The 27646-nt window shown below is 42.1% G+C and overlaps 1 protein-coding gene across 3 annotated transcripts; it reads right to left on the minus strand.

Moving 5' to 3' along the window:
• Nucleotides 1–1275: 1275 nt before the first annotated feature.
• On the minus strand, nt 1276–27599 carry LOC142949704 (protein kinase C beta type). Of its 3 annotated transcripts, none has more exons than XM_076091509.1 (17): nt 27131–27582; nt 26566–26597; nt 16458–16540; nt 15352–15463; nt 12645–12773; nt 12045–12201; nt 11541–11675; nt 11299–11395; nt 11029–11169; nt 10763–10936; nt 10564–10655; nt 9409–9471; nt 9066–9204; nt 8898–8978; nt 8698–8805; nt 7175–7315; nt 1276–2920 (listed from the first exon to the last, which is right to left on the minus strand). In XM_076091509.1, exons 1-17 carry the CDS (start codon nt 27292–27294, stop codon nt 2768–2770), a joined length of 2001 nt encoding a protein of 666 aa, XP_075947624.1. In that variant the 5' UTR covers nt 27295–27582; the 3' UTR covers nt 1276–2767. The 3 variants fall into 3 exon arrangements, with proteins under 3 accessions (XP_075947624.1, XP_075947625.1, XP_075947623.1); XM_076091508.1 differs by lacking the exon at nt 1276–2920 and adding an exon at nt 4694–6751 and having other exon boundaries at nt 27131–27584; XM_076091510.1 differs by lacking the exon at nt 26566–26597 and having other exon boundaries at nt 27131–27599.
• Between the last annotated feature and the right edge of the window lie 47 nt (nt 27600–27646).

Genomic DNA, 27646 nt, shown 5'->3' on the forward strand with positions numbered 1-27646 from the left:
AGCATCATCTTTTACTGCATTATCTTTGACTGAAGATCAGTCAGAAGAATTATGTGAAATAAAAACATCTAAATAGTGTCTTTACACGAAAATGCATAATAATAATAATGTTGAAATAGAAATACAACATCAATAAGTACCAGGTGTGCAGCTGATCAATAAGGCTGCCTTTAGTAAATGAGGTTGATAAGATATTAGACGCACTTTTACAATATTTTGAAAACTTTATATAAGGTACAGCCAGACATTTTATTTTCTAAGGACATTTTGATTGATATCTTAGCTGTTTACTCATTACGAGTTCTTTATATTAACATCATCAGGGTCACACCAGTAAATGGGAGAGGAGAAGAGTCCAGGCTCCTCCATATGAATGAATAAAAGAGTTAATGACCACATGAATATTTAAGGTTTGAATATAAAGTGACCATCTGGGAAGAAGCCAAAGCAATCAGCATCAACAGAAAAGATGGTTGAAGAGAAAAACAACTATTGGAATGGAATGCAACACACACACACACACACACACACACACACACACACACACACACACACACACACACACACACACACACACACACACACACACACACACACACACACACACACACACACACACAAAACAGCAAATCTCAACCACTGATTAAAACAATAGGAGAGAACAATAAACCTTAATTTTGATTAGTTGTTGAAGTCAATTATCAAGCAAAAAAAATTGTATTTCTTTAAAGTTACAATGAGGAACTTTTAAGTTGTTATTAAACTGTCTTAATTTAATACTGAGGAATCAGCGAGATCAGGCCAAATCACGCAAGATCACCAGAAACTCCTTCAGCTCAGACTTTTACTTTCTGTTAGCGACCAGACATCACTGCCGCCTTCGAATTTCGGTGGGAGGAGGAGGAGAAGGAGGGCTCCACGCCCGGCAGTGCGGTCTCCTCCTTTGGCGAGGAGCAGAGCTTCGCTGCGCTGGGAGCCAAAACAAACACCACACTGCTGGAGGTCCCTGCCCCATATATCTGGGGCTGCTTGAGGGAAGGGAGGCTCAGGAGCACCCGAACCTGGACAGCGCAGCGAAGTCTGTCAGACCCTGCTGCAGTAAAATTAGTTTTTCTAAAAGGAACTCTGGAGCTCAGAAAGACACCAATTTATCCACAGCGACTGTCAACAATCAAAACACAAAATTAAAGTCCCTCGTAGCAGCTTTTGTTGCAACAGATGGTGTAGTGATGTGTAATCTGTTATGTACAGCTGAGTAAAATACAAGAGCCAGTGTTACTGAAATGGTATAATGATAATTCACTTTAATGTAGGTATCATACTGTAGGTGTCTCTCACGCGCAGGTAAATATGGCGCATGCAACACGTACACTGTCCTGTTACACAATTTCTTCAGGTTGCTTTATAAAAGTTGCCCTCTTCCCCCAAACCTCTTGCTTCTTTTCCGGCTTTTTGCATAGTAAACAGTTTATTCTCCCCTCCTCTGCCCTCTCACTCTTGTATTACATATCTCATTTCCCATTTCTTTTCCACCTTAAATTGTAGAAGTGAACGTGAGTTGGGGACAGGGGAGGAAGAGGACAACGGGAGATATAAAAATGGGAAAACAAAGTAAAAAGTTGGCAGAGATAAAGAGCAGAGAGAAAGTGAGATGGGGCTGTGAAGAATATAGAAGTGTATTATAACATGACAAACACTTCTAGCTCTAGATCCCAGTCCTATTTACCACATACACTGAAACACAAGTCATACAGAATTATTACATCTACTTTATATATTCATTTGACAGAATCTCATATTTTGCTCCACGCTTTGTAAAGCTAACTCTTTAGCATATTTCGACATTATTAGAGACACAGCATTCGAAGTGGAAACAAAATATGAGCATGGATATTTCAAAACTGACTTGCATTGATAAATTCAAGACACCAGAGGTTGTTTTTTTTCCCTCCTCCATGATGTCAAACGCAAATCTTAAGGGAACTACTGTACCAACAAATATGGCATGCATAGAGGAGCTGCACCACAAAGACTGTATATGCCTACACAGCACTAAACCACTGCGTACACAGTGCCAGAGAGAAAAGAGAAGAGAGAGATTAAGCAAGAGGAAAAAGACTGAGACATTTTTAAATATCGCTGCCAAACAGGCATTTGGGGGAATTTTCTTCTTCTTCTTTTTTTTTGCATCAATTCGGAAGACGAGACGTGCTTAAGACTAAGTTCAGGACTAACTTAGACATGAGGTTACAAACCAGGATTTTCAAAAAAACCTTCCTTCCCTCCAAACCGCAGCCTTCACAGATGTGTGTGTGTGTGTGTGTGTGTGTGTGTGGATGTGTGAGTGCATATATGACATATTGATCATGGAATGTTCATGAGGCAACTTTTACAGGCCGAAGAGAATCAAGTAAACAAATGAACACTGTTGTTGATCGATAGGAGCACATACACACAGTTACACATCCACTATGACTCTGTATTGACCTGCTTCACCACGAGGACCTGGGAATACTATGCCTGGAGTTTTCTGGAAACTGGTCAAACTCAGTCTCAGTGTGACCAACCAGCAGCTGAAGCCATTGTGGTGGTTTATGATTATTGTCCAGTTAAGATTCTGGTGTGGGTTGAGGTGTAGGAGACGTGGCGGCTTTAGCCTCGGCGGTGATGCGATGAGATGCTGGATGAGTCCTGGATAGCTGTGTAACTGGACTCTGCGGGTTGGAGTAAAGTCTTTTTCGGGCGGCGTCTAACCAACAGGAACTCTTCAGACTTGTATGATGAATTCGGGGTTGGTGTAAGAGAAGCCTTGAAACTCGTTCTGGTCCAAATTCATAATGAAGAGCTTGTCTGTGGGCGTCAGCTCCACCGCCATCTTGGTGAACTCCTTGTCGAAGTTGCCGACGTCACGGCGAGATTTCTGCGAAAGAGAGAGAAAAGAAGGAGAAAGAGAGAACGTGTTAATTAAGTTAGAGTGACTTTGTACAGCGTTTAAAAAGGCAGTTTAGAAAGAAGAAGGTTGACAACAAGCAAAAAGAACAACTCTCCCATAGAGGCACAAAGATGGAGGATAGAGAAGGAGGGAAGGGAGGATTCAGAGTTTCAGCACACAGAAAGACAATAATCTGCAGAGGTGGGACAAAGTCGACTCAAGTCCCAAGTCAAGTCAAAGTCCTAAATGTTGTGTTTAGAGTCCTAAATCATTATGTACCCTTCACCAGATATAATGCAATTTTAAATCTGTAAGCAGGTAGTACAGCACATTTACAAAAATGTTATGTTTTCACACAATTTATTGTTATGAGACAGAGTTTTGTGAAGCTGTCCTTAGTCTGAGTGAAGTCATGTGTATTGTGGTATTGCTGAGTCTCAGTAGAGTCTAGTCCACACCTCTGATCTGTAAATGGAGGCGCCATCACTCTAGACTCAGAAAACACACACTTCTGATTCCACACAGGACTTGTCGACAAAAACCAGAAACACAATCAAAAGATGAAAAAAGACCCACCGAAACATTTCAACAGCACAAATGCAGAAAGATCCAAGACAAACCTCCGCAGCCAGAGAGAGGAAACGTTCCAGTACAAAACAGACATGGATCGATAAAACAGACCGGCTGCAGACCAAATCACAACCGGAAAGGATTTCACACAGGGAGGTGAAGCAGTGAGCCCCAGGCAAGACACATGTACCACACACACATAACGTCACACACACAAAGCATTCAGTTTCCTACCTCCTCCTTTTTGTCTCATCACAGGGCTTCCAGCTGAAATGAGGGGGGGAAACTTTCCCACCTTTTACCACTGGTCCACAAACTCACCACTAATGCAGCTCATTATAATGTAATGTATCATGTGATCAGTAATTGGTGTATATATGGAAAATGGACACCATCACACAGTTGAAATAATATAAAATCTTGAGTCATGTTTTGTTTATTACACATTAATAATTTGTTTATTTATAAAAACTTCCTCTCACTCCACTCTCCACGGATGAAGGCCATTAATGATGCAGTGAAAACTCAGGCAGAAGTTTAGTAAATGGACCTTTCATTTTTGGTTAAACTGTTTAGATTAGGATTGTAGTTTTTTGAAAAGCAATCTAATATTGTTATTTTTGATGTCTAGTATTTCAGAGGCCTCTAACAAACACCATTTCCCATAAGCCCTAAACCACATTATGGCTCGTGGCTCGACAAGTTTGTTCGGTAGTTACAGCTGAGTGAACACTGTAAAAGCAGAGGTCGCAGCTAAAAATGTTGGTGACTTTTATCGATACATATAAAACCAAATTAACCGAGCACCCACGCGGCTAAATGTTCATAGAAGCTGTAGGTTTTTTTTCTGTCCGTACAAAGTAATTGCTGTTTTACTTTGATAAAATCCCAAAGGTAAGAAAGGTGGCTGACTGACACCTTTAAACAGAAACTGTAATGACAGTCATCAGGGTAGCTGATATCCAAACATTTTTAGAAGTCCGATGAACTGGAAATCGTGTTAGTCATTTCCCCATTTCTAGTTGATGCTGAGCTAAGCTAAGCCAGCCGGCTCCTGCCTCTTTCGCTTAGCTTCCAGGTATGATAAGAGTTGAACTGATCTTCTCACCGAGCAAGTCACCAAATAAAAAGTATGCTCTTTAAAAGGGTTACCGTTTTGGGTGTAGCAGCAGAAACAAGGCAGACACAGCAGAAGTAGTCTGGTAGGCACCAGTGAGTATATTATCAGTTTCCAGTCATACAGGACAATTATACAACCCACAGAAGCACCGCTCTCATCCAGAACAATTTATCCAAATACCTCTCTGATATAGAACTCCATATATATCTATATTTTTTTCCTCATAATCTCTCTCGTTATGTCACTATTAATTCGACACCATTACGATCATCACAATAAACGCTCACTTTTTCCACCTGGCAGAATCAATCAAAGCGAGCATCTTTGTGCATCTGTGACGTCAACATGATGCCGCCTCCCTTTTTTTGATAGGAGCTCAAAGAACAAGATTTGACACATTGTTATAACCCTGCATCGTTTCACAGTTACAAAAAGATAATACAACCTGCCTCACAATGAAACACGCGTCTTCATTCATTTTATACATGAAAATGACTTTCCGAGGGTATTGTATTGTTGGAGAACAGATAAGCTATAATGCATATTCTAATAATTACACATTATACTGCAAAATGGCACAAGATGGCTGTCCATCACAGTTGTTGAGGACAATATCTTTCCACGTCCTCGTGATTCTGAACCCTATTTTTCTTTTTTTGGCACTTTTGGACATCCTAACAAACTAGCAGCTTCACAAGACTCGTCGGATGTGAAATTCTCCCAATAAATGTTGTTTACAAGCGTAGAGATATGTCATTAAAACACAGTGTAATGTGGTGAATGTTTTCATTAATGAGTCAGGAGAAAAGTAATACAATTTCAGTCAAAAATCACTAACTTGACGCAGACTTACACTCTTGCTGGCTGCATGTATAAAGACGTCTATCCTCTGACTGGTTAAAAATGAAATCAGCAAAAATGTTAAGCCCATCACAACACTGACGGAACAGAAAGTGGAGAAGTATTTGGTCCTATAGACAATATAAAGTCAGCATTGGGAAACTGATCGGTACTCAAACAATCATAGCAAAGCAATCGGTCAGTTTTCACTTACATTGTATGTATATTACCAAATATGTGAGTATAGTACATCATAGTACACGCATCAATATTACTGAGAGGTCGTCATCGTCAATATGCAATCACAGGGATGGTGATACGGAGAGAGAGCAGGTTCGGGTCGGCCCTGAGGTCGGACCCACGACCTGAACGCGCTGGTGTGAGCAGCCGGGCGGCATTCAGGAGCGAGCAACAAGATAGAAATACAGCCGGTAGAGCTGATGTGCTAAAACCACAGTAAACTGAAAACCGTGTCTCCTACTGGCAACCTGACACGTGAATATTGGATTATTTCTCCTGATTGTTAGTGTTTGAGCACCTGTATACATTTGCACCTGAACGTTATTTGGAGAAATTGTTTTCTAGGAAATACGCTTGTTTGTTAGTTTGAGTTAAGACGAGAGGATCGATACCAAATCTTATGACTGTAGATACAGAGCTGGAGCCAGGAGGCAATTATCTTATCTTGGCTTAGCATAAAAACTAGAAGTCGGGGGAGAAACAGCTAGCCTCGCTCTCCTCAAAGATGCAGCTACTAGAAACTAAAATTAAGACGTTTTATCTCATACACATGTGAAGAGAGTTGAGAGAGGTTTTTATGGTGAAGACTCTCGAGCAAACACAACAGCCTGCAGGTGATGAGTTTAACTTTGGAGAGAGCCAGGCTAGCTGTTTCCCCCTGCCTCCAGTTTTTATGCTAAGCTAGGCTAATCGCCTCCTGGCACCAGCTCCTCACCCTACACGCAGACATGACACTGACATCGATCTTCTCATCGACATTGAACTATTTCTTTAACATTTCACCCTGCCGCATGCAGCCTGGATATGACATCATGGTGCATTTGTTTTGTTTGTTTTTAATGTGTGTTTCCGAGGTGTCGGGGATTACTAGTGCAGCCCAGTGATATGTGGCGTGGTCAGTGAGTTGAGTGAGGGTACTCAGGGTTAACAAATGAGAAGCCTTGGAATTCTTCCTGGTCCAGGTTGGATATAAGCTCCTGATCTGGGGGGGTCAGCTCGGGGGGGTGGCGCGTGAAAAAGCGATCAAAGTTCTCTGCATCACGCCCACCCTGCCGTGGAGAGGAAAGGAGAGGAGAGAGATATGGGCGGGGTGGAGGGGGAGGTGGAGTGAGTTGGATGAAGGATGTGAAGAAATAAAGGACAACGACAAAGAGAAAAAAGAGAAATACAACTAAAACATGGCATCAACCAATCAAATCACTCACAGCCGAAACTGTGGATTTCCATTGGTCCGCATGTGAGCCGGTGACATCTCAGCTCTATCATTGGTGATTACACTCACAAATCCCATTTGTCAAGGTAGTGACCAATGGCAGGTGATGGTTGGGTTCAGGGGATGAGCGATGTAATCTATAACTTACCTTCACTACGTGTGTTATTCCCTTCTTTACCGTGACTCATTTCTTAGGTAATCAGTAAAGTTCAGATAATATTCAACAGTTGAAAAGAGTAAGTGTGTGTAATATACTCACAGCTTTAGGTTTGAAAGGCGGCTGGACCTCTTTATTCTCCAGTTTTTCCCAGTCTATGTATCGGAAGAAGGCGTGCTCTTTGATGTCTCTCTCCCCCTCTGGACCGCAGCCCAGGCGCTTACCTGGGTGCTTGGTCATCAGCTGAAATCACACACAGACACACAAGGTGAGAAGAGTTTGGACATGCGTCTGTGTGTGTGTGTGTGTGTGTGTGTGTGTGTGTGTGATTGTGTTTGCCTGCTTATATAATGTCCAAACTGATCCCCCCTTCACTGCATCGAGCTGTATTATAGGTGTAAAGAAGCAGATAAACTCTATTAGGGCTGAACTATACATTTTATTTGTGGATGTATGAAGTCTGATAAATTGGCTCAATTGATGTCAAGACTGCAAGTTTGAAAATGAAAAACAATCTGGAAATGTGAGAAAGAAGTGAGCGTACCAGACCTCTGCAGCCCGCTCCTCATCTCTACTAGAGGCTCGCAGCACAAGGCTACATTAGCCGCTACTAGCATAACACATACCAAATCTACGACTGAGCTGTCGGCGGTCGAGTAGCATTATGGGTAATGTAGGCGCCAGGGTTTCACAAGAAAGAAGAATGCATGGAGTAAGAAAAAGACAATATCTCTGGTACCGCTGCATGAAGTCCTCTTCCCGGGGCTTTGCGATATATATATATATATATATATATATATATATATAACGTTTCCAAAACAATCTGCATGTGCAGACAAAAAGATGATGCATTCTTTAAATGATTGTTCTTTTATTTAACTTGACTGAATATTCTGAAATTTGAAACCCACAATGAAAAGGCAGCGTTAAGAAAACATACCGACAGGTTTATGTGCTTCACCAAAATGTAGCAAGATGGACCTGAAACTTATACGGTGTTTCCTCTATTATCTGGCACTCACAGCTATCATTAGGACTTGTGGAGAATGATAAGTAGCTGTAGCTGCACTGTTGGAGGTATTCTTACACATTTGCACTCTAAGCTATTAGCCCTTAACATGTCGTAAACTCCGGTGTTCCGAGTGGATATCGAGAGGGTTTATGGGAGTGCATTAGGTGTCTCTATAGTTTGGTTTATACACGCCGTAGTGAAGGTGGCGCGAGATTCGTGTGCCAGAAAATAGCGTAACAACGACCTGCAAGTCTTGCGCGATGGCTCCGCAAGCGGTTGTGACGGTTGGTCGTGCACCTCTGAATTTTTGTAACTCGGCGCTCGCTGCTCACACGCTCTAAGGTCTTAAAAATACATATTTACAAAAGTACATATTTAGCCAGCCAAATCAAATTGTTTACATGATATTCAACCTTCATTTCTTTAATATACATTTAATACCAATTAAAAAGACAATAAAGTAGTAAAGTAGACATTTCGGAAAATACTGCAACACACAGCATGTGGAGCATCAAGGCCTTTGTGCGTGCTTGTAGATTGCGTGCCATATGAGGAGGCTCCTGTGAGTCTAGACAAAGCTTATGTGGATGTGCATTTGAGCATGCGGCCTCACCCCCTTGCAGATAGCAACAGCTTCTTTGGACATGGATTTAGGGTAAGAGACGTGGTGCTCCATGATCGACTGGAACAGCTCATCTTCATCTTCCCCGTCAAAAGGCGGCTGGATGGGCACAAATATACTTCATCATTTTTTATTTTTTTTGCCACAATTGTTCTCAATTAAAAAAGTAACGACAGTGATTGAATACAAACCTGTCCAGCAAGCATTTCATAGAGCAGTACTCCAAAGGCCCACCAGTCTACCGACCTTCCATAAGGCTGATAAGCTATGATCTATAAGACACAATGGTGGAGTCGTGAGTCTCATTCAGGGGTTAAAAAAGAACCATCAACCAACTATCCAACAGCACGTTAACACACCTCTGGAGCGATGTAATCTGGCGTTCCACAAAAGGTTTTTGTGGTAGTTCCATCGTACATGTTCTCTTTGCACATGCCAAAGTCGGCTATCTTTATATGGCCTTCAGCGTCCAGCATCACGTTGTCCAGCTTCAGATCCCTGACACACACACACACACACACACACACACACACACACACACACACACACACACACACACACACACACACACACACACACACACACACACACACACACACACACACACACACACACACACACATTATTCACACCTGTATTCTCCAATGATTGTAAACTGCACACAACTACACAACACTCGAGCTGATTTACAAACTGACCCACCGGTACACGATGCCTTTGGAGTGAAGGAAGAAAAGTCCAACGGCAATCTCTGCAGCATAGAACCTAAAAGACAGACCAACACCAGTTTCTAACCATATGTGTGTGTCTGCATTGACATGGATACACAGCATGTTGTGTGATGACATAAATAAAAGGCAACTTTTTTTTACTTATGATGTCAAAATTGCACAATCATTTTCTGTTTTCATGAATGGACTGACGCCTGCAAGCTAGTTCAGGCAGGCAACTCGAGCTGCAGTGATACATATTCACGTCATGTGTCTCAACTCTGCACATCATCTACCAAACACACTTGATCTCTCCCTCAGCCTCGTCAATCTCTCAGTTTTGCTGGCTTCTTTTTCCGCCCCACCAACACACCAGCATCCTCCTGCAGGCTCCGGCTAGCTGGGGGAATATATCCAATATATTTAAATCAGCTCATGTAATCATATCTGCATGATGAGTCACGAGGTCCGAGTCTAGACGCCAAACTAACTACAGTATGTTTATTTATAACACTGTCTTTACTGTACATATGAGATCTATAGTGTGTGTTCATGTCATACCTCCAGCTGTATATTATCTATATATTGTCTTACTATTAGCATTACTTGTACCTCTACTTGCACTATATATGTTAAATATATAAGTATTTCATACTGTAACTGCTGTACATGTTCATACTGTATATATATATATATATATATATATACACTAACTCTGAACCAACAATGTGCAACTCTGTGCAATGACCATAAAGTTGAATCTACCAAAAAGCTGCTGAAATCATTTGACAAATACATATGCATGTCTGAATAAATGGTATTATATTTCTCACTTATTTTATTGTATTGAAGTTGTATAATGTAATTTCTCTTTCATAGTAATAATCTAGTGGATTATTTTATTAAATTGTTATCTTTTTAATGTCTTACACTTTTTAAATTGCTGAATTGCTTTGGTCTTATCTTTTGATTGATTAATTAGTACATCTTTCAACATTTCAGGACCAACACAAAGGGTTCAGACATCAACTGATAAAGAAGAGAAGAGCACAGTATAATGAAGGGGAAAATGAATTAGAAGTAAGAGGAGGAGCACAACAAACTCTGAGCAAGAAAATACAAGAAAGTGTTTTGCATGAACACTCACACAGCATGAGGCTCCTTGAACTTGCCGACTTGTTGGATCTGGTACATAAGGTCTCCTCCATTTATATACTCCATGACAAAATACAATCGGTCCTGGAAGACAAAGAAGAAGAGGAGAACAATTCATAAATGTGATAAACCGTGTCACAAGTGCTGCCATGTTTCTTTATGTTCTCGTCGTTGTCATGTTGTCTCCATACCATGGTTTGGAAACAGGAGTGCAGCTGAGTGAGGAAAGGTGGTTTCCCACCCAGAGCGAGGACTCTTTTCTCCACCATGGTGCACTCCACGTCGTCGTCCTGGATCACCACGTCCTTCTTCAGGATTTTGACGGCGTACAACTCATCGGTGCCCTTCCTCTCAGCCAGCATCACCTGAAGGGAGTCAACCAAGAGGAAACAAATCAGCTTCACAGTGATTTAATCTTGTTGTCCCGCCACTGGCTGCCATGTCTAATGAGCATCACCTTGCCAAAGCTGCCCTTGCCCAAAACCATGATGAAGTTGAAGTCCGAGAGCTTGACCCGGTCCTGATTGCCATTGCTGTCATACTTGCACACCGAGGAGGAAGAAGAGTCTGTGGGCTTCCCTGGCCCCACCCTCGCCCTCTGGAGAGAGAAGATATGACGGGAAAAGAACGAGATTATAAGAGAAGAAGAGAAAGGCCTCATCTTTAAAAAAAAACACAAGGACAGCACAAATTTAACCTGTTGTCATTTTGTGTCTCTGTTTCTCACCTCAAACTTTTGTCGTAGCTCCTCGTTACCGTCTTCTCCATCTGGCTGGACGGGAACATTAAAGTATTCTCCTTCCTCCTGAGAAAGCATCTTAAACCTAAACCCCAGAATAAAAACACAACATCCAGGATTATCACTGGACTATGACAATAAAGCCCTTAAATATCCACACCCCTGTTCCCTCTGCCTTTGTTATTTGTGCATACACCTGTGTCATTTTCCACCGTATCTTGACGTCTTACCATCCATCTACCCCTTGTTTCTGAAGCTCCGAGATCCCAAAGGACAGGGATCCCATGAAGTCGTTCCTGCTGGTCAAGTCCCAGTCCCAGATCTCCACTGACAGACGGCGGTCCTTGTCGGTTTCTTTTAGGTTGCTAAGGAAATGAGATGAAGGGTGTTCTTAAAATAGGTAAAACATGAAAAACCGCGTCCACAATTTGATTTCAAAGCCACATTCCCCACATCTCTCTCCATTTTAACTGGTTAACGCCTCAGCAAGCGACAGCTTTTCATGCCTGTGCCTTTCCTTGCAGCCACACAGCAACCCAGAATAGCTTGAATAACAACAAGCAACAACAGGAAAAAGAATGGGGACAGGGTCACTCGCATGAGCTCCGGTTAGATTTCTACTTTAGTGACCGAAAACGGGGCCAATAGAGTAACTTGAAACCAAAGTGCACATTGCAACAATGCCAAAAATACGTTTGCTGAAGCCTCAAAACTCATGGAACACAATGACTCACAAAGTGAAGGTCTCATTCCAGATGGGGTTGAGGCAACATTTGATGGTCTTGGTCTTCTGCTTGCTCTCACTCTTGGGATCTGGGATCAGCTTGAGCTTGACGTAGGGGTCTGACAGGCCGTTGGGATCCATGGGGACCAGGTTCCTGGCCTCTTTGACTGCGAGGGGTTGAGGAGGACACGGTTACAAAAGAGTGTCAGAAAACCATCTGAAGATAAGACACACTTTGAGACAGTTTAGTCTGGATGTTGTCCTTTCCAGAGGACAGCAGGATGTGAACCTGTCAGTCCGAGTCCTGCCCTAAATAACTCTTTGACAACATTTAACAACAGTTTAGTTTCTGTTCCATAATCAATCCACAGCCGTCTGAGAGAGAGCGCCGGGACGTGGATGCATGTTCCAGTGCCGATATGGGTCAATCGTTGGGTCATTGATCGACTAATGGACTTTCCAGTTTTAGTCCTAGGCTGATAGAAATTTGAGAGGCCTTCAGTGTGTGTGTGTGTGTGTGTGTGTGTGTGTGTGTGTGTATGTGTGTGTGTGTGTGTGTGTGTGTGTATGTGTGTGTGTGTGTGAGAGAATGACGAGACAGAGCACTCACTGGTGACGGTGAGAGTGTCGTCAGAGATCTGGGCAGAGATTTGGATGCGTCCTCTCCTCTCGGTGTGATCTGTCCCACACAGGCTCGGGACGTTGGTCACACATCGCTTGTGGATGTTCATCATACAGTCTGACCACAGACACACAAAAATGCACAAGTTAGTTTTATCCAAGTAAGTACAACGTATGACCCTCCTTAAACCTTTAACTCAGTACCACAATGCTTTCGGTACTTTATCATCAGATTAAAGGGTTCTCAGATCTAGTGTTGTGTCCGGTAGGGATGGGACGATGTACTAACTTGTGATTTATCATTATCTTATTTAAGATTTTGTTTTTTTTCATGAAAAAATAAAAATCTGTGATTCAGTGGAAAAATTAGTTTCTTAACAAAATGTGAGGGGAAGTGATTCCAGTATGTTTCAGTGCCATTTTAAGAGTTTTAAAGCAAGTTGTAATAATTAGTGAGACAATATCGTCAATCGCAATTACTTGGGCCTTCATTGTCATGACCAACAATGGTCATATCGTCCCATGTCCAATGTGTTGCATTTGGGGACTGACAAGAGAGATATTGCTGAAGCAGCAAAAGGTCGAGACATCTGGACTTTTAAGGATCCTATGCCTTCCATAATGCAACTCAACAGCATTGTTTCATTAGACCCTCCCTGCATAATAAACACCATTCTACTTACATCTGGGATAGTTTTACATTAATTTGTTTTGAGTACAGCTATACAGGCAAACATAAAAAAACAGATAATAGTTCATCTCTTATAGTGAGCACTTTTTTAAAACACCCAAACCTTCTTTGTAATTTCTCCGTCTGTCCACTAGATGTCAGCCTGCTCTGATGTACAAAGCTCCACATTTTACTCCACTCACTGGAGGCAATCGATTCCATGATAAAGACCTTTCTTATGAGAACGTCTTCTGATGATGTTTCATCTTAAAACTCCACGAGGCAGTGCACTAAACACATCATTCATTTATGTAACTTCCACATTTCTGTCTGCCTCCACTCAGCTGCACTGTCCATTAAAACTTTATAGAGGGATGACCCAGAAAAAACAAGTTTTTGATGTGGCAGAACAACACATCTCATCTCATCATGGTAGCAGATCTAAAGTAAATAAATCCCTTGCCTGTGTATTAGGAGCCCTGTGACAGTTTCTTAGGTCTCTCCAGTTTAAAGCGAGCAGACAGAAAGTTGGGAGGGACTTGATCCGACATTGTCAGCCATCAAGAGTCACGTCCCCGTTTTTTGAAATTTAGCCATGAGATCATAACCAAACTTTTGTTATCAGTGATTTATGTCTCAAAATGTCTTACAAAGAGCCCAAAGATTATTGAGAGTTAATCATTTAGCCATAGCGAGTTGATATCAGAGACAATTTTGTGTGCATTTCAAAAACATCTAATTTATTAATATGAATAAAATTTGCAAGAAACACAGAGCTCTTAGTCAAATGTTTGTTCACGTTGGATTAATATAACCGAATAACCTCCATGTGAATTGTGTTGTACAAGCTACTGCAGTATTTTCAGCACCAACACTTTAACACCAACCTTCTTTCTTTTCCTTTTTGACTACATCTGGTGACTAAATATAAATGTATAAAAACTGCTTCAAAGTCCATCAAACGCTGTGTGACGCTCACAGGTCCAATGAGGAACTGTCTGCTGACTAAATACTGCTGGTGATCGCACAGCAGAGATGTAGCCTACTTCCTGTTTGTGTCTTTGTTGCCAACGAACAGGCAAATGATCAGCAATAAATACGACACAACAGCAAGGACGTAAAAAAAACATTCACTCGTATGAGAAGCTGATAATATCATCAGACATTGTGACTCATGAGCAGGTCAAATATAGTAAATGATGTCTGCAATGTAAATTCAGATAATGTGTTTTTTTAACTTCAGTCCACAATCCACATATCACAAGCAGTGTGTGGATTATGAATGCTACAAAGTAAAACAGTATGAATTGGAATGACAGAAATATACAACGTCAGCCCCGATGCTGCAGAATTAAGAGTCTGGAGCTGAACCCAGCAGGGATTCAGTCTCTGTCTCTGGACTGGATGAGGAACCCGGAGAGAACCTGGAGAGAACCCCCCGACAACACAGGAAGGACAGGTGACAGCGCTAATCACTACACTACAGAGACACGTTAACAACACACAGTGTATGTTGATGTTTGGATCAACTGTTAAAAAGAAGCAAAAAGACAAATGTGCAAAACTGATTTCATTGTCTCTTGACTATAAGCCTATAGATTATAAGACTATAAGATGTATAAACGAGTATATTAAAGTTGTAAATCTATAAAAGTTTGTCAATATGTGAAAGAGTTCAAATTAATTGTCGTAAAAGTGAATCGTTTGAAATGTATACATTTATGCAGCGAGCCACAAAAGCTCAATAAAGCAGGTAAATTCACAATTTCTGCTCAAAAGCATAAAGTTCATTTGTGCCACGTGCTCAAAGTGTGATCACTGTAGATCATTAAATAAACGTTTTCATTTTAAATTAATATCATTTTGAATAAATAAATAAATATCCCTATAAAAATAAATCCTGAAATAAATAAATTAGTGACTCATTTACACATTTATGGAGACAATTATTGCCAAATGTATTTATTTCAGGATCCATTTCATAGGCCACACACACACACACACACACAGATAATTGTGTACGTACGGTCACATTTCATGCCCTGGTGTATTAGCCCGTAGAGGAGGGAGCCACAGTGGTCACAGAAGGTCGGGCTGGAGTAAGTGTGGACCTTAAATTTGTGTTTACTACGAGGATCCTGCAGAGGCACAAACACAGAGAGGAGAGAGAACAGAGAGTCACTTCAATTCAACATTTGAAGTAATCCAGGTCGCTTTGTGTCGCTGTGCTACGACTCCATTAAAAGATTGAAATCTGTTCAGTTGTTCCCAGTAGTCCTGTAAGCGGTATTTAAAGGGTCGTTTCACCCGAATTACAAAATAGAAAATGTTCTCACTTACCTCTTGTGGTTTCTAACCATGCCGATAGTTTAGCACGTTTTGAGATATAATATATGGCCATAAGTATGTGGACACCAGAACATCTCAGCCGTGTGTGAGCATCTAACTCCATAAGCATGATTATGAAACTATAACAACAATAATACAACCGTACAATTCACTCTTCTGGGAAGACTTTTCTCAACATTTTTTGAACCTGGCTGCAGGAACTTGCTCTGCAAAATTATTGAGATGAGGCAATGCAGCTCTGATTGAGTGAGTTTGGAGGATGCTTAAAAATAGGTGAGAACAAAACAGCTTTGGTGACAAAACAAAGAAAGACAGAGGAGTTAGAGATTAATAAACATCAGTTATAGGACTTCAAAATCCATGCTGACTCACAAATATGTGTGTGTGTGTGTGTGTGTGCATCATTGTGAACACAGTAAATGAGTGATGTTGGCTCATTAACCTGAGGCAGCCAGGCAGCACATTCTCTCTTTACTGACATGTCTCAATGTGATTTGGGGCTGACAGCTCAGCAGGAGGACAAGGGGTCTGTACGTGTGTGTGTGTGTGTGTGTGTGTGTGTGTGTGTGTGTGTGTGTGTGTGTGAGAGAGAGTGTGTGTGTGTGTTCATCCAGCAGCAAATACAGGAACTACTTGGATGTACACACACACACACACCAAAAAGCCAGTGCTGACCTTGCTAATGTTATTAATAAACATCACTCACCAGCAAAACAATCACTAACCGTGTGTTTAACATCTAACTTGAACAGCAGCAGTCTGCTTCACGTTGTCTTTACTTACATCGGAGGCAGGTCCCTTGTCGGCCCCCGGACAGGAAAAGGTGACAAATTCATGACAGCGCTTATGGACCACAAAACAGCACACTGGTGGAGGGAGAGTGGAGGGGAGAAGAAAAGCAAATGTCAGACTGAGGCTTCCTTACAACGCCAAATAAGGCGACACAACAGCAACAAAGAGATGAATCAATATGTCAATTATATGCATTAGTCACTGCGCAATAGGCTACTCATATTTCAGCAGTTCCCATTTGTTTCTTCCGTGCTCGCCGCCAGCTATATTTAGTTTTATTGCTTCAGTTTGAGATGATTTTAAATTTAACCACAGCATGGTGGGACATTTCGTAATCGCGCCCCATAACATTAAAGCTGCGACAGGAAACAGAGACAGCAGGCTCCACACACACACACACACACACACACACTTTAGGGAAGTCTTCTTTTCCCTAATAATCTGTGGGACAAAGTTTAGTGACAGTTCATGACCGTCTATCACGTTACGATCAAGTAGCAGCTATGCTCAGAAAATGACATTACTTTACTGTAAAGCCGCCTTTTAAACCATGAGAAGACAACAACTATGCCGTATTACGATATCAATATTTAAGACGATATCTCATCTCATATCGAGATATCGATATATTGCCCAGGTCTGCATTTTACGCGAGTATTTTCTCTTTATGCTGCTTTATAATTTGACTCCTCTACATTTTATCTGACCGCTTTTGTTACATTGCAGATTCAGATTATTAATACAAAGTATAAATCAACTTATATACTTATGATATATTACACATTAAGTATGCAAAGTGGAGTAGCTGAAATTAGCTCCACCTTTTCCAGCTGCAACATAAATACCTCACTAATTTAAATCATTATATATTATGCATAATTCTGCAAAAAGAGTACTTTCACTTTTGGTACATCTGTAAATTCTGATGTCGATTACTGAAGTAAGGACTTACATGCAGGACTTTTACTCGACACAGAGTGTTACTATCAGAATACTTCTTACACCAATGAACGGGTGTTTTTAAAACGTCCAGGGCTGCATTCTTCCTCATCATTTCATAGCTGAAGCATCAGACTTCTTGCTTGCATCATTGTTCACAGTAAGTTGGGTGGTAAAAGCTCAGACAGGCAACAAACCAAATCTTGTCTCAAGAAAATGTAAGAAAACAAAATCTTAAATTTGGGTTTCACTTTGAGCATTTTAAAGACAAACCCGATAACTTTGTTATCAAGTAAACGCGGATGAGTTTTGTGGTTTTCAGGTGTTTTAAATGAAAAACACGATCAACATGTGGCTGTCTGACGGTTTCACGTGTAAAATAAAACCCCATTGAATGCTGAGAGACTGCAGACAAGAGATCCAAAATGCTATAAAAAGGTACAAAAATGTTGACAGGAGTCGAGTAGGAGAGACGGACAAGCTGGTCTGATCCATCGCTGTGAATGTCACCACGGCTGCAACTAACAAATGTCCATCACAATCCTACAAAGCCCAAGCTGACACATTGAAGTAGCTGGTTTTGTCCCAAAAAAAAACAAAGAGATGTAGTTTGCTGAAGAAAACCAGCAAAATCACATTTGAAAAGCAAGAATCATTGAATGTTTACCGACTCAACGAAACGATTATCAAATCATGTGGATCGGCTACTTGATTAATCAACAACGTATTTAAACTTGAACGTAGTGTATACGGTTGGAAGCCGTTAAAAAAGGCTTCAATAATTACAGTATAAGAAATTGGCCACTACTTGTAATAAAGTGGAACGTTTGAATTGTGAACAACAGATCATTTAACTACAAATAAATAAGACAATATCAGTTTACATGTGCAGAAATGAAGACATCATTTTGGGAATTTGTCAATACATTCTGACATTTTAGGGACAAAACGATTCATTGGGAATATAATCTGCAGATTAACAGCTCATGAAAACGATTGTAGTCGCAGCCCCGATAGAAACCGAGCAGTACTAATGAGTATTTAGCCCTCAGTAGGTTTGTTTGAGCAGAGCTGCTACCGATCCATCACACATCCAGCTTAAACCAGACCATGAGTCAGTAAAGCCTCTAAACTGTGCACACTCTGGGTCAGACGGAAATAAAGTACAATCCTTCCCTTTAAATTTTGATCAGTCACTCGCTGCAGAACGAAGACGTGAACGTGACCAACACCAGAAGTCCATTTAGATAAATAGGGCAGATCAAGTCTTCTGTACAGTAGCCCGACTTTGTGCTTCAGCCTCACATCACTGCTGATTTAAACCACTTTACTATGACATGCAGTATCGGCTAAAAATAGAATTAAGACATCATTATGGAAATATTAAACACACAACAGCCAGAACAAAACAAACACACACACAAACACACACACACACACACACACACACACACACACACACACACACACACAGGGTGACATTAAGCTCTGGTTTGATCTTAATTATTCACATTGCCATTACGTTTTCATGAGGCACCGCGGCACTTTCCGCAGCTTTCTAGCAGGTAAGCAACAGAGTGCTCCTGGTTGTCCATGCATCTGTGCAGGAGAGAGGGTGGCTCACATCACTGAACACCTGGACCTACAGTACATTTTTTTTTTGGTTGGTGCAGTTTTAATTCTAACAACAGACACACCAGTAACTGACGGTGTGACATCGAACACTGTCCCTCTGCAGTGCAGGAACAGACACACAGAGTGACTGAAAATAAAAAGGGGAACGCAAAGAGAAGAAGAAGAAAACAACGAGAGGAAAAGAAAGAAGAAGAAATAAAGTCAAACGGAGAGGCGTCGTGTGTGTGTGTGTGGGCAGGAAGGGATGGGGGCACAGCTGGGTTTGAGGCGATGTGAGGGGGTGGAGGATTCATTTGTGTGTCAGAAACACAGAAACACTGAAGTGGAGCCACAGAAAACACAGCGAAGGATCGCAGTCGCACTTTAGAGCTTTTTGTTCATAAATCTGCTCCGTCACTTAAACACACACACACACACACACACACACACACACACACACACACACACACACACACACACACACACACACACACACACACACACACACACACACACACACACACACACACACACACACACACACACACACACACACACACACACACACACTACTGAGAGACAGGCCTAGTGACCTGCCGAAGAGGTCTTTGCTCTGTTGCCTAGCAACCAGGCTGAGCCCTACAGTCGGGTCTACACACACACACACACACACGCGACGCCTCGGTTTTATCTGAATGACGGCGATAACGGTAAACTCAGAGCCGCTCAAAAAAAATAAAAAGAGACTCCTGCGATGGACTGCCAGTATGACAGCGGGCCGACCGTTTCACATCAACATGACCATCGGGAAGTTTCCTCCATCTTGGATGATTACAAGTCCACAAAACGGAGACACTTGAAAGCATCATTAGGGCTTCAGCTGGCCTGAATAAACTGAACCACAGCGAAGACCCCCGCTACTGGACAGACTCTTCCAATTTAATATTCTTTATTACTAAAAAAGGGACGACAAAAAAGGGTGTAAGGAGATCCATCAGAAATGCTCGTTTAGCATCCAAACATCGTGTGTTTGATTGACAACTGATCACTGAGATACAATGTCACAAACCTGGGCTGGTTTTTACTGAAGCTTGACAGAAATGAACAGTGTTTTTGTTGCTGCGAAAGAAACGAGAGCTACCGGCTCACTGTTGTATGCCAATGTTAGGGTTAGAACAAAGGATGAAGGAGCCTGCAGGCCGCAGGTACTCTTCTGCTGCGAGCTTCTTACTGCGCACGCGCATCAGAAGAATGAGCTGGACCCGGTCCAAAATTAAAACAATATTTAATGTACTACACAAAGTTCACTTACAAACTGAATTAACTATCAACAGTAATGTTCTCGAGAGCAGAGACCACATACAAGCATCTCCTCACAGTCCGGCGCGGCCAGTTAGCTGAAAATGAGAGCTGCAGTAATCTGAGGTAAACTCCCTAAAACATTGTCTTTTGTATCCCCTGAGAGTCGGAAAGTGTCCGACACTGTCATAAAACATGTGAATGACCCTCCGTGGCGATTAGTGATTGGCTTCATTTGAATTCTGCCCCCTCCCATTATCGATCCCTTAGCAAAACATCTTGGCTCTTCTCAAAACATCTTGAACTCCTCCTCTCTGTCCTGCTGGTCAGCTTTGGCATTTGACCGTCCCACTGGCCCCATCCTCCATCGATGAGGTCGCCTCCATTTGCTGCTGCATGTCTGACACCTCACTCAGAATCCCTATCTGACCCTCAAAACTATTCTTAGTGTTTTAATACCTACAGTGACTATACTTCTATGATTTAATACATTCAATGAGTTAATATACTGTAACATATAATATCCTCTATAAGTAAGAATATTGTAAACCTATAATACATTCCATATGGAAACATATTGTGACTAACATATTTATTATTGTGACACTTCTACTCACCACTAGGGGTGTTATTAAATCCTACTAATAATGCATTTAATACTGAAATTCTCCACACCAACAATCAGTCACGTTGCAGTTTACATCCACGTCTGTCATTTTATCCTATTAGTCATCTGTGTAAAATTGTCATAAATGCCATTTGAATTCTTGAGATAAACCGTTTTTCTTTTGTGAAGTCATAGTGACCTTTAACCCCTCTACGATCGAATGAGTCGTTCCTTTGATATCACGATAACAGGTCGCACGTGAGGTCATAGTTACCTTGACCTGTGACCCCCGAATTTGTCATCAGTTCATCCTTTAGTCTAAGTGGTCGTTTGTGCCAAAGCACAAAGTTAATGAGTAAACACATTATGAATGGAGAGCACCGGCTATCTCTATGCTACGTTAGATAACATGCAAAGTGCTCGTCATGTGACCTGGGTCAGCTGATGTTATCATCACTGGGTCTGATGGAGGAGTGTTTATATTGATAGAGCTGAAACAATTCAACTACATAAGTATATTAATTAATCAGGTAATTAACAGGGATTACGCTGGTTTAAGCTTCCTGTGTTTTACTGTATCTTTGTAAATTAAACACATTGGTGGTTTTTGACTGGAAGACAAATTAAGCAAATTGAGGAGAAAATGAATAAATCTACATGAGAAATCATCTTTATTTGCAGCCCTACCGACCAGTAAATCATCAATATGTTGTTATTTGCTGTGATTTGATTAATTCATCTTCATCTCAAAACATTCTGGGTACTTCTCCAGTCACATCAACATCCAGTCAGCCATCCTGACATTTGACAGTTTCAGAGCGCCGACGCTGGAAAGACGTGTCAACTTTGAAATTCATTGTGAAGCAAGTTCACTGACGAGCCGGCGCTGTGCTGTGGGACAGCCGGACTCTAAAATATGTGTCTGCTTTCTCGGCCTCAGTGTCACAAACGTATCTTGTAATCAATATCTTTAGACTGGCTGGCCTGTCATCGAATCAATGACAAAGAGACTTCACTTCAACCGCTGATCAGCCAATGATCGGGATTAAACTATTTTTGGCATTTTGTTCTGCATTCTTGTTAAGTTGTAATGTGGGCACAGAGGCAACATTAACTCTTAGGTGTGCAAATAGGTTTTTTTTCTTTTTCAATTGTTCCCAATGAGGAGAGAGCAGATGTAGCTGCATGTGGCCACCTCGAGAACCCCCCCCCCACCCACCGTTTGAGCGGTGACTCGTCCATACAAACAATGAGGGCAAGCATCCTCACGTGGGTGCTTATGGTGAAACAAAATCAGACAAATAGAGAGTAGCCCGAATAGACAATAAAATAAACAAAGGAGCGATGCTAGTCTATCATACGACAGCAGTTAGAGTGGTGATATGTTGCCCACGATATTGTTATACGCTGGGATGAAGCGCCCTGTCAGTGCTTTTCTGCCAGAAAAAAACAAACCGCTATACGGACACGCGCCCTAACACGGACTCTTTGCACGTTTGATCCTTTTTATTTCTGTTGTGAAAAGCAGGTTATATCTGTATCTATATCAGTGGGGCGAGAAGTATAACGCTTCCTCAACAAGACAAGAAAGAAACATGTTTCGCTCTCGTCAACCTTTGGTGGAGTTATAAGAGCTCATGTTACGTCAGAAGGGACACACCTGCATAAGAGCACAGTGTAACTGGTAGCCATCTGTGTTTTGAAATGTCCTCCATATTAGTAATCAGAGCAACAATGCATTGATTTAGATAAATATCTCAACTACTGGACTACAGTATGGACATTCATGGTCTCCAGAGGATGAATCGTACCGACTTCAGTGATCCTCTGACTTTCTTTCTAGAATCGTCACCAAATCAAAACTTGAATTTGTCCAGTAAACCGTGGAAAACATACGTGCTTAACACCAGCATGTCAGCATTTAGGTCAGTACAGTTACCAGTGTTTAAAAAACAACATCTCTAAAGCAGCCTGAGACGCATTTTATCTTCTGAGCTTCTGTCTTTCAACCATATCGGACAATTTAGTGATTTCTGTCCTGATGGAAAGATAAAACTTTGAGACTTGTCACAGTAGGAAAACAGCAGGCGGGATAATAAAATGATTGATGCCCGAATTTCATTTAGCTAAGTTTCATTAAGTTTCAGGCTCCCAGTATTGTGCATTCTGGCTAACCAACATGGCTTACTGGGACACTTAAAATAATAAACAGAGCCTTCAGATCATTAATATTATCAGTAATGTGCAGTTTTACATCTAAAGTTAAAATGTCTGCAGTGAAAAGGCCTTTGTAGAAACATAAAACTAAATACAAAAAAAAAAAAAAATACAATCATTTCATAACCATTTGCTGCATTAAATAAGAGTTTGTTTTCAGTTTACTTTTTCAAATCAGAAAAGCTTTCCCTCCACTGATCCGATATGACGGCCGAGAAGAAAATTTACGTCATAAACCTGAAGTCCAAACTCTGATTAGACATCTCTAAAGCAGGAAACCACCCGAGAGTGACTTCCTCCATTTGCTCTCACTTTGAAAGACAAAAAAGAGACATTTTTACCTGCAGAACAGGTATTCAAAACACACCCACAAAGCAACAGAAGACACCAATGTAACACAAACATAAGCAATAGTGTCTAAAACACACAATCTGCCGAACACGTCAGAACAAGTCGCCGCCACATGTCGAACATTCCTCCTGCTTAAGAAGCGTGTGTGTTTGTATAAGAGTCTGTGCACCTCACATTCACACCGAACTGTATCTACACCCGTCCTGTTCCTCCAGCTGTCTTTAAACAACTCTCATGTTAGGGAGAATGAATGAAGAGAAAACACACACAGCAAATAAATTACTATATTTGGCTGTAAAGTGGGTCTTGACTACAAGTTGAAACATAGTTAACAAATGCTGTTCAAACCAAGCCTAAAAAAGACAGTGCAAACAAAATCTCCCCCGTTTTATCGTGTTATGACCTGCAAGTCGCCAAATCAAAGCTTTCTGTCGCAACACGTTCAAACTAATCTCACCATTATATTCTCGTTATGATGTGATCCACAGCTCCAGGAGAGCTACTAATGGAGGTTAAGTTGACACTGGTTTAATCGACCAAATCCTGATCATTTCTCGTTCACTAGTCGTTCCAGCTCACTCCTATCGTTTGCTAAAATGAAGGAAAAGAAAACCCAATAAATGAGGACACAAAAGCTGTTTTTTCATCGTTTTTTTCCACTTGTTGTTGGTCAAAGTCTGTCATTTAAATGAACATCAGTTCCCCAGAGTGGCATCTTCAAATGTTTTGTTTTGTCCGAACATTTAAAATCTCAAAGTGATCAGTTTACGAGATCTAAAGCACACACAAACGATTAACCGATTATCAAAATATCTGACGATTAATTTATCAATAACCAAATCAACACTTACTGAGAACTTGAGACGAACATGTTTGTTGATAAATCTTACTGTTTACCTCATGTCAACATGTTAGGTTAACAATAATCTAATAATACTAATTAAATATAACTACTAGGAATCCTTCATCACCAAGTCAGCTCTTACTGGATGTTTGAGGTGAACATTTGTTTGATCCATATTTTAATTTAAGTTGAATAATTCCTATTTATGGCTTCAGTGTGAAAACCACAAGAAACCTTTTGACCCGTTCACAAAATCCATTTCTTCATACTAATCGTTAGATTCAATCAAGCCCGCTGTTTTCCTTCTCCCACCTAAAAAAAACTCACATTAATTTGGTCCGCAGGTTAAGTTAATTAAATACATACTTTACTTTTCAACCAAATTGAGCCAAATATATTGGACTAAGTTCATCAAATGTTAGGGCTAACGTTTTTTTGTAATTGAAAAATGTGATTTCTTTAATTTCTAAAATCTCATGTTTTTGCAGCAAAATCCCAAAATATTAATATTATAAGATAATTTATTTTTTTAAAGTTTGCTAGAATAATGACATTAACGATTAACTGATTATCAAAATAGTTGCCAATCAGTTTTATTTCAATCAATGAATCGATTGAACTAAAGGTCTCAGCGTCCACCTGTCTTTGTGAGTCCGGACCCTCGTCTGTATTCCCCATCCTTGGTCCTGATCAGCGGTTGCATGCTCCCTTTTCTGTTACTTTCACTTTGTCATGTGCAAATACAACAAACAAAGGAGCTCTTTATCTTGCTTTCATGCGTGGAAAAATGTCTGCGTAAAGCATGACTGTAGTTTGTAGAGAAGTGTCTGTAGCTGTCTGTGTCCGTGGCGAGTATGATCACAGCTTATTTAACCAAACGCATCCCAATATATATTTTCCAATTTAGCTCCATGACAGCAGAGTAAACGCCGTCCATGAGATGTGGTTGAAAACTCAGAAAATAAGCTCGTAAGTGGACCAGAGTTACAGATTTGTTGTGAGATTTAGCCCAGCGTTACCCAAGATGCCTCTCTACCTTTTGACCTGCCAATCACCAAACCACTGCTTCCTGTGCAGCTTGACCGATTGTGTATTAACTCCTTTCTCTATCTAAAGAGGGAGCAATAATGGCTGACTCACAACATCTCAAACAACCCTTACTGTACAACAGGCCGTCCACAAATTTAAGAGTTATCACTGAACGGTTGGAAACTCACCGCGAAACCCGACCTGAGAGCTGCTCTACCTATGGAAGGCTCCGATTGGTCCGTGCTCTGTAAAGTGTGTTATCAGCTCAGGTTGATTCACCACAGGAGCTCACGAGTCCAGGAGGCTGTGCACTCTCACTCAAGAAGCACATAAAGTGTTCATTTATTTTCTATCCCCAATGCACTTCCTGTAAAACCACCAGAGCTGCTGCTGTAGTCTCAAGGAGACGAGGGGACTGCTGATAAAATTACACAACTTTGCCCGACTCTTTCCAGTCAATGAAGTCTTATGCAAGAGCATAATGTGGAAACAGCTGGTCATTTTCTCCTCAAACGTGACTGGTCACGTGACTGGAGCCAGATGAGTTCAGGTGTTTGGGTTTCTGAGATGGATCAGTGAAGAAGAGGAAGTGATACCGCGAGCACATTTTGCTGTAAGCATGCATGTGATTGAGGGGTGTCACTATGTTGCAGCCGGTTTATGAAACTATTTTATGCAGAGGTCCGTGTCTAGACACCCACCCGTCCCCACAACCAGCTGCCCACCCACGGACTCACATCACCGCCCGCCCACACACAAACCCACCATTTTACAATTCCAATCAGATGTTAGGCTCGATGTTAGGGGAGGAAAAAAAGAAAAAAAAGCTAGAGAAATCCAACTTCCTGGTTTGTCTTCGTTCCATTTCTCCTTGGCCAAAAACAGACATCTCAGCTTTCACGACTCCGCAGACTCTCCTACTCTTACGTTTCACACCGTCTCTTCAGCCTGAGCCTCCTCGGAGTGCTCTCGCTCTCATTTATCACTGTTGGCAAGCACCTACTCCGAGTTTGTCACCTGCCTGCCAACACCAACACACCGTCGACGAAGGAGCCAACAGGTCACTCTTAACATCGTGCAGACCTGCGGCCCCTGAGCACAACAAACACACAGCAACACTCCTTCAGACAGTGAACATCCGTCCACACACCCACAGCCATATGCAGCAGAGGGATTTGTGAATGAGCCACTGCTCTTACCTTGGCACTGGAATCCCTGTTTCCCAAAGCCCCTGTGGACAGAAGACAGGGATGTGAAATTTGGGGGGATTCACAAGAGATGCACTGACAATGATGCATGCATGCACACACACATGCAGATATGCAATCACACATGGACACACACGCACGCGCAGATCAACACACACACACACACACAGAGCTGCAGCAGCAACAGTGGGGCCCTCTGTGTATCCAGCTGCATTCCTCCACCAGAACCTCCAGTTTCAGAGATGGGTGTCGGGTCGATGCGGTAAACGCCGAGCAGCGGCGACTGCTCTGCGGCTGCCGACAACGCATCCCACCCCCCCCCCCCCCAACACCCCTCTCCTTCCGACAGGCCCGCGGTGCTGTCGCATTGTGGGAAGACTGGGGGAATGGCGCATCGCAGTGTTTTTGACAATGACAATGAATGAAACACTGCGGTGTCTGAACACTGTCGGTGTGGAAGGAGGCCGTTCAGAGCCGCAGCAGCAAGTGACTCACCTGTGTCCGTTGCCCTCTCACACACATACACACACACACATACACACACAGACACACTCACCAGATGAAGTCCGTGCAGTGGCTGCAGAAGGTTGGCTGCTTGAAGAAGCGCGCGATGAACTTGTGGTTCTTGATCTCGTGCACATTCTTCTGGCGGAGTGCTCCCTGGCGGGCGAAGCCGCGCGCGCTCTCCGGTGCCTCTCCGTCGCTGCTGGGGTCAGCCATCTTAACGAGGAAGCGGCGGCGGCGGTCCGAGAGGAACAAGGGGTGAGGAGAGCGACGAGAGAGAGGGAGAGACGACGGAGGCAGCGGGGGAGAACGAGTCGCGGTGCAGGTGCCTCCTCCTCCTCCTCCTCTCCGCCCCGCTGACCGCCTCGGTGTCGCTCGTGCTGCCGGTGTTTCGTCGGTCTGCGTCTAGCTCGCGCTGAAGCTGAAGCTGCTGCTGCTTCTTCCGGCGGGTCCCCGTGCCGCGCGCCTGCTCCCCTGTTCTCACCAATGTGTTGCTCCTCAGCCGACAACTCTCTCTCTCTCTCCCCTCCTCCTCATCTCTCGCTCCCCCCCCCCCCCCCCCCCCCTC

This window comes from Anarhichas minor, unplaced genomic scaffold (assembly GCF_050575085.1).
Source record: "Anarhichas minor isolate MPS153535 unplaced genomic scaffold, ASM5057508v1 ptg000014l, whole genome shotgun sequence".
Taxonomy (NCBI): Eukaryota; Metazoa; Chordata; class Actinopteri; order Perciformes; family Anarhichadidae; genus Anarhichas; species Anarhichas minor.

What these genes read in the sequence shown, in the direction of transcription:
- LOC142949704 (XM_076091509.1), bottom strand. Translation starts at nt 27,294, where the DNA reads ATGGCTGACCCCAGCAGCGACGGAGAGGCACCGGAGAGCGCGCGCGGC. An exon ending in TGGAATGAGACCTTCACTTT is followed by an intron (nt 11,676 to 12,044) that starts GTGAGTCATTGT and finishes TCATTTCCTTAG; the next exon opens with CAACCTAAAAGAAACCGACA. An exon ending in AGCTACGACAAAAGTTTGAG is followed by an intron (nt 11,170 to 11,298) that starts GTGAGAAACAGA and finishes TTCTCTCTCCAG; the next exon opens with AGGGCGAGGGTGGGGCCAGG.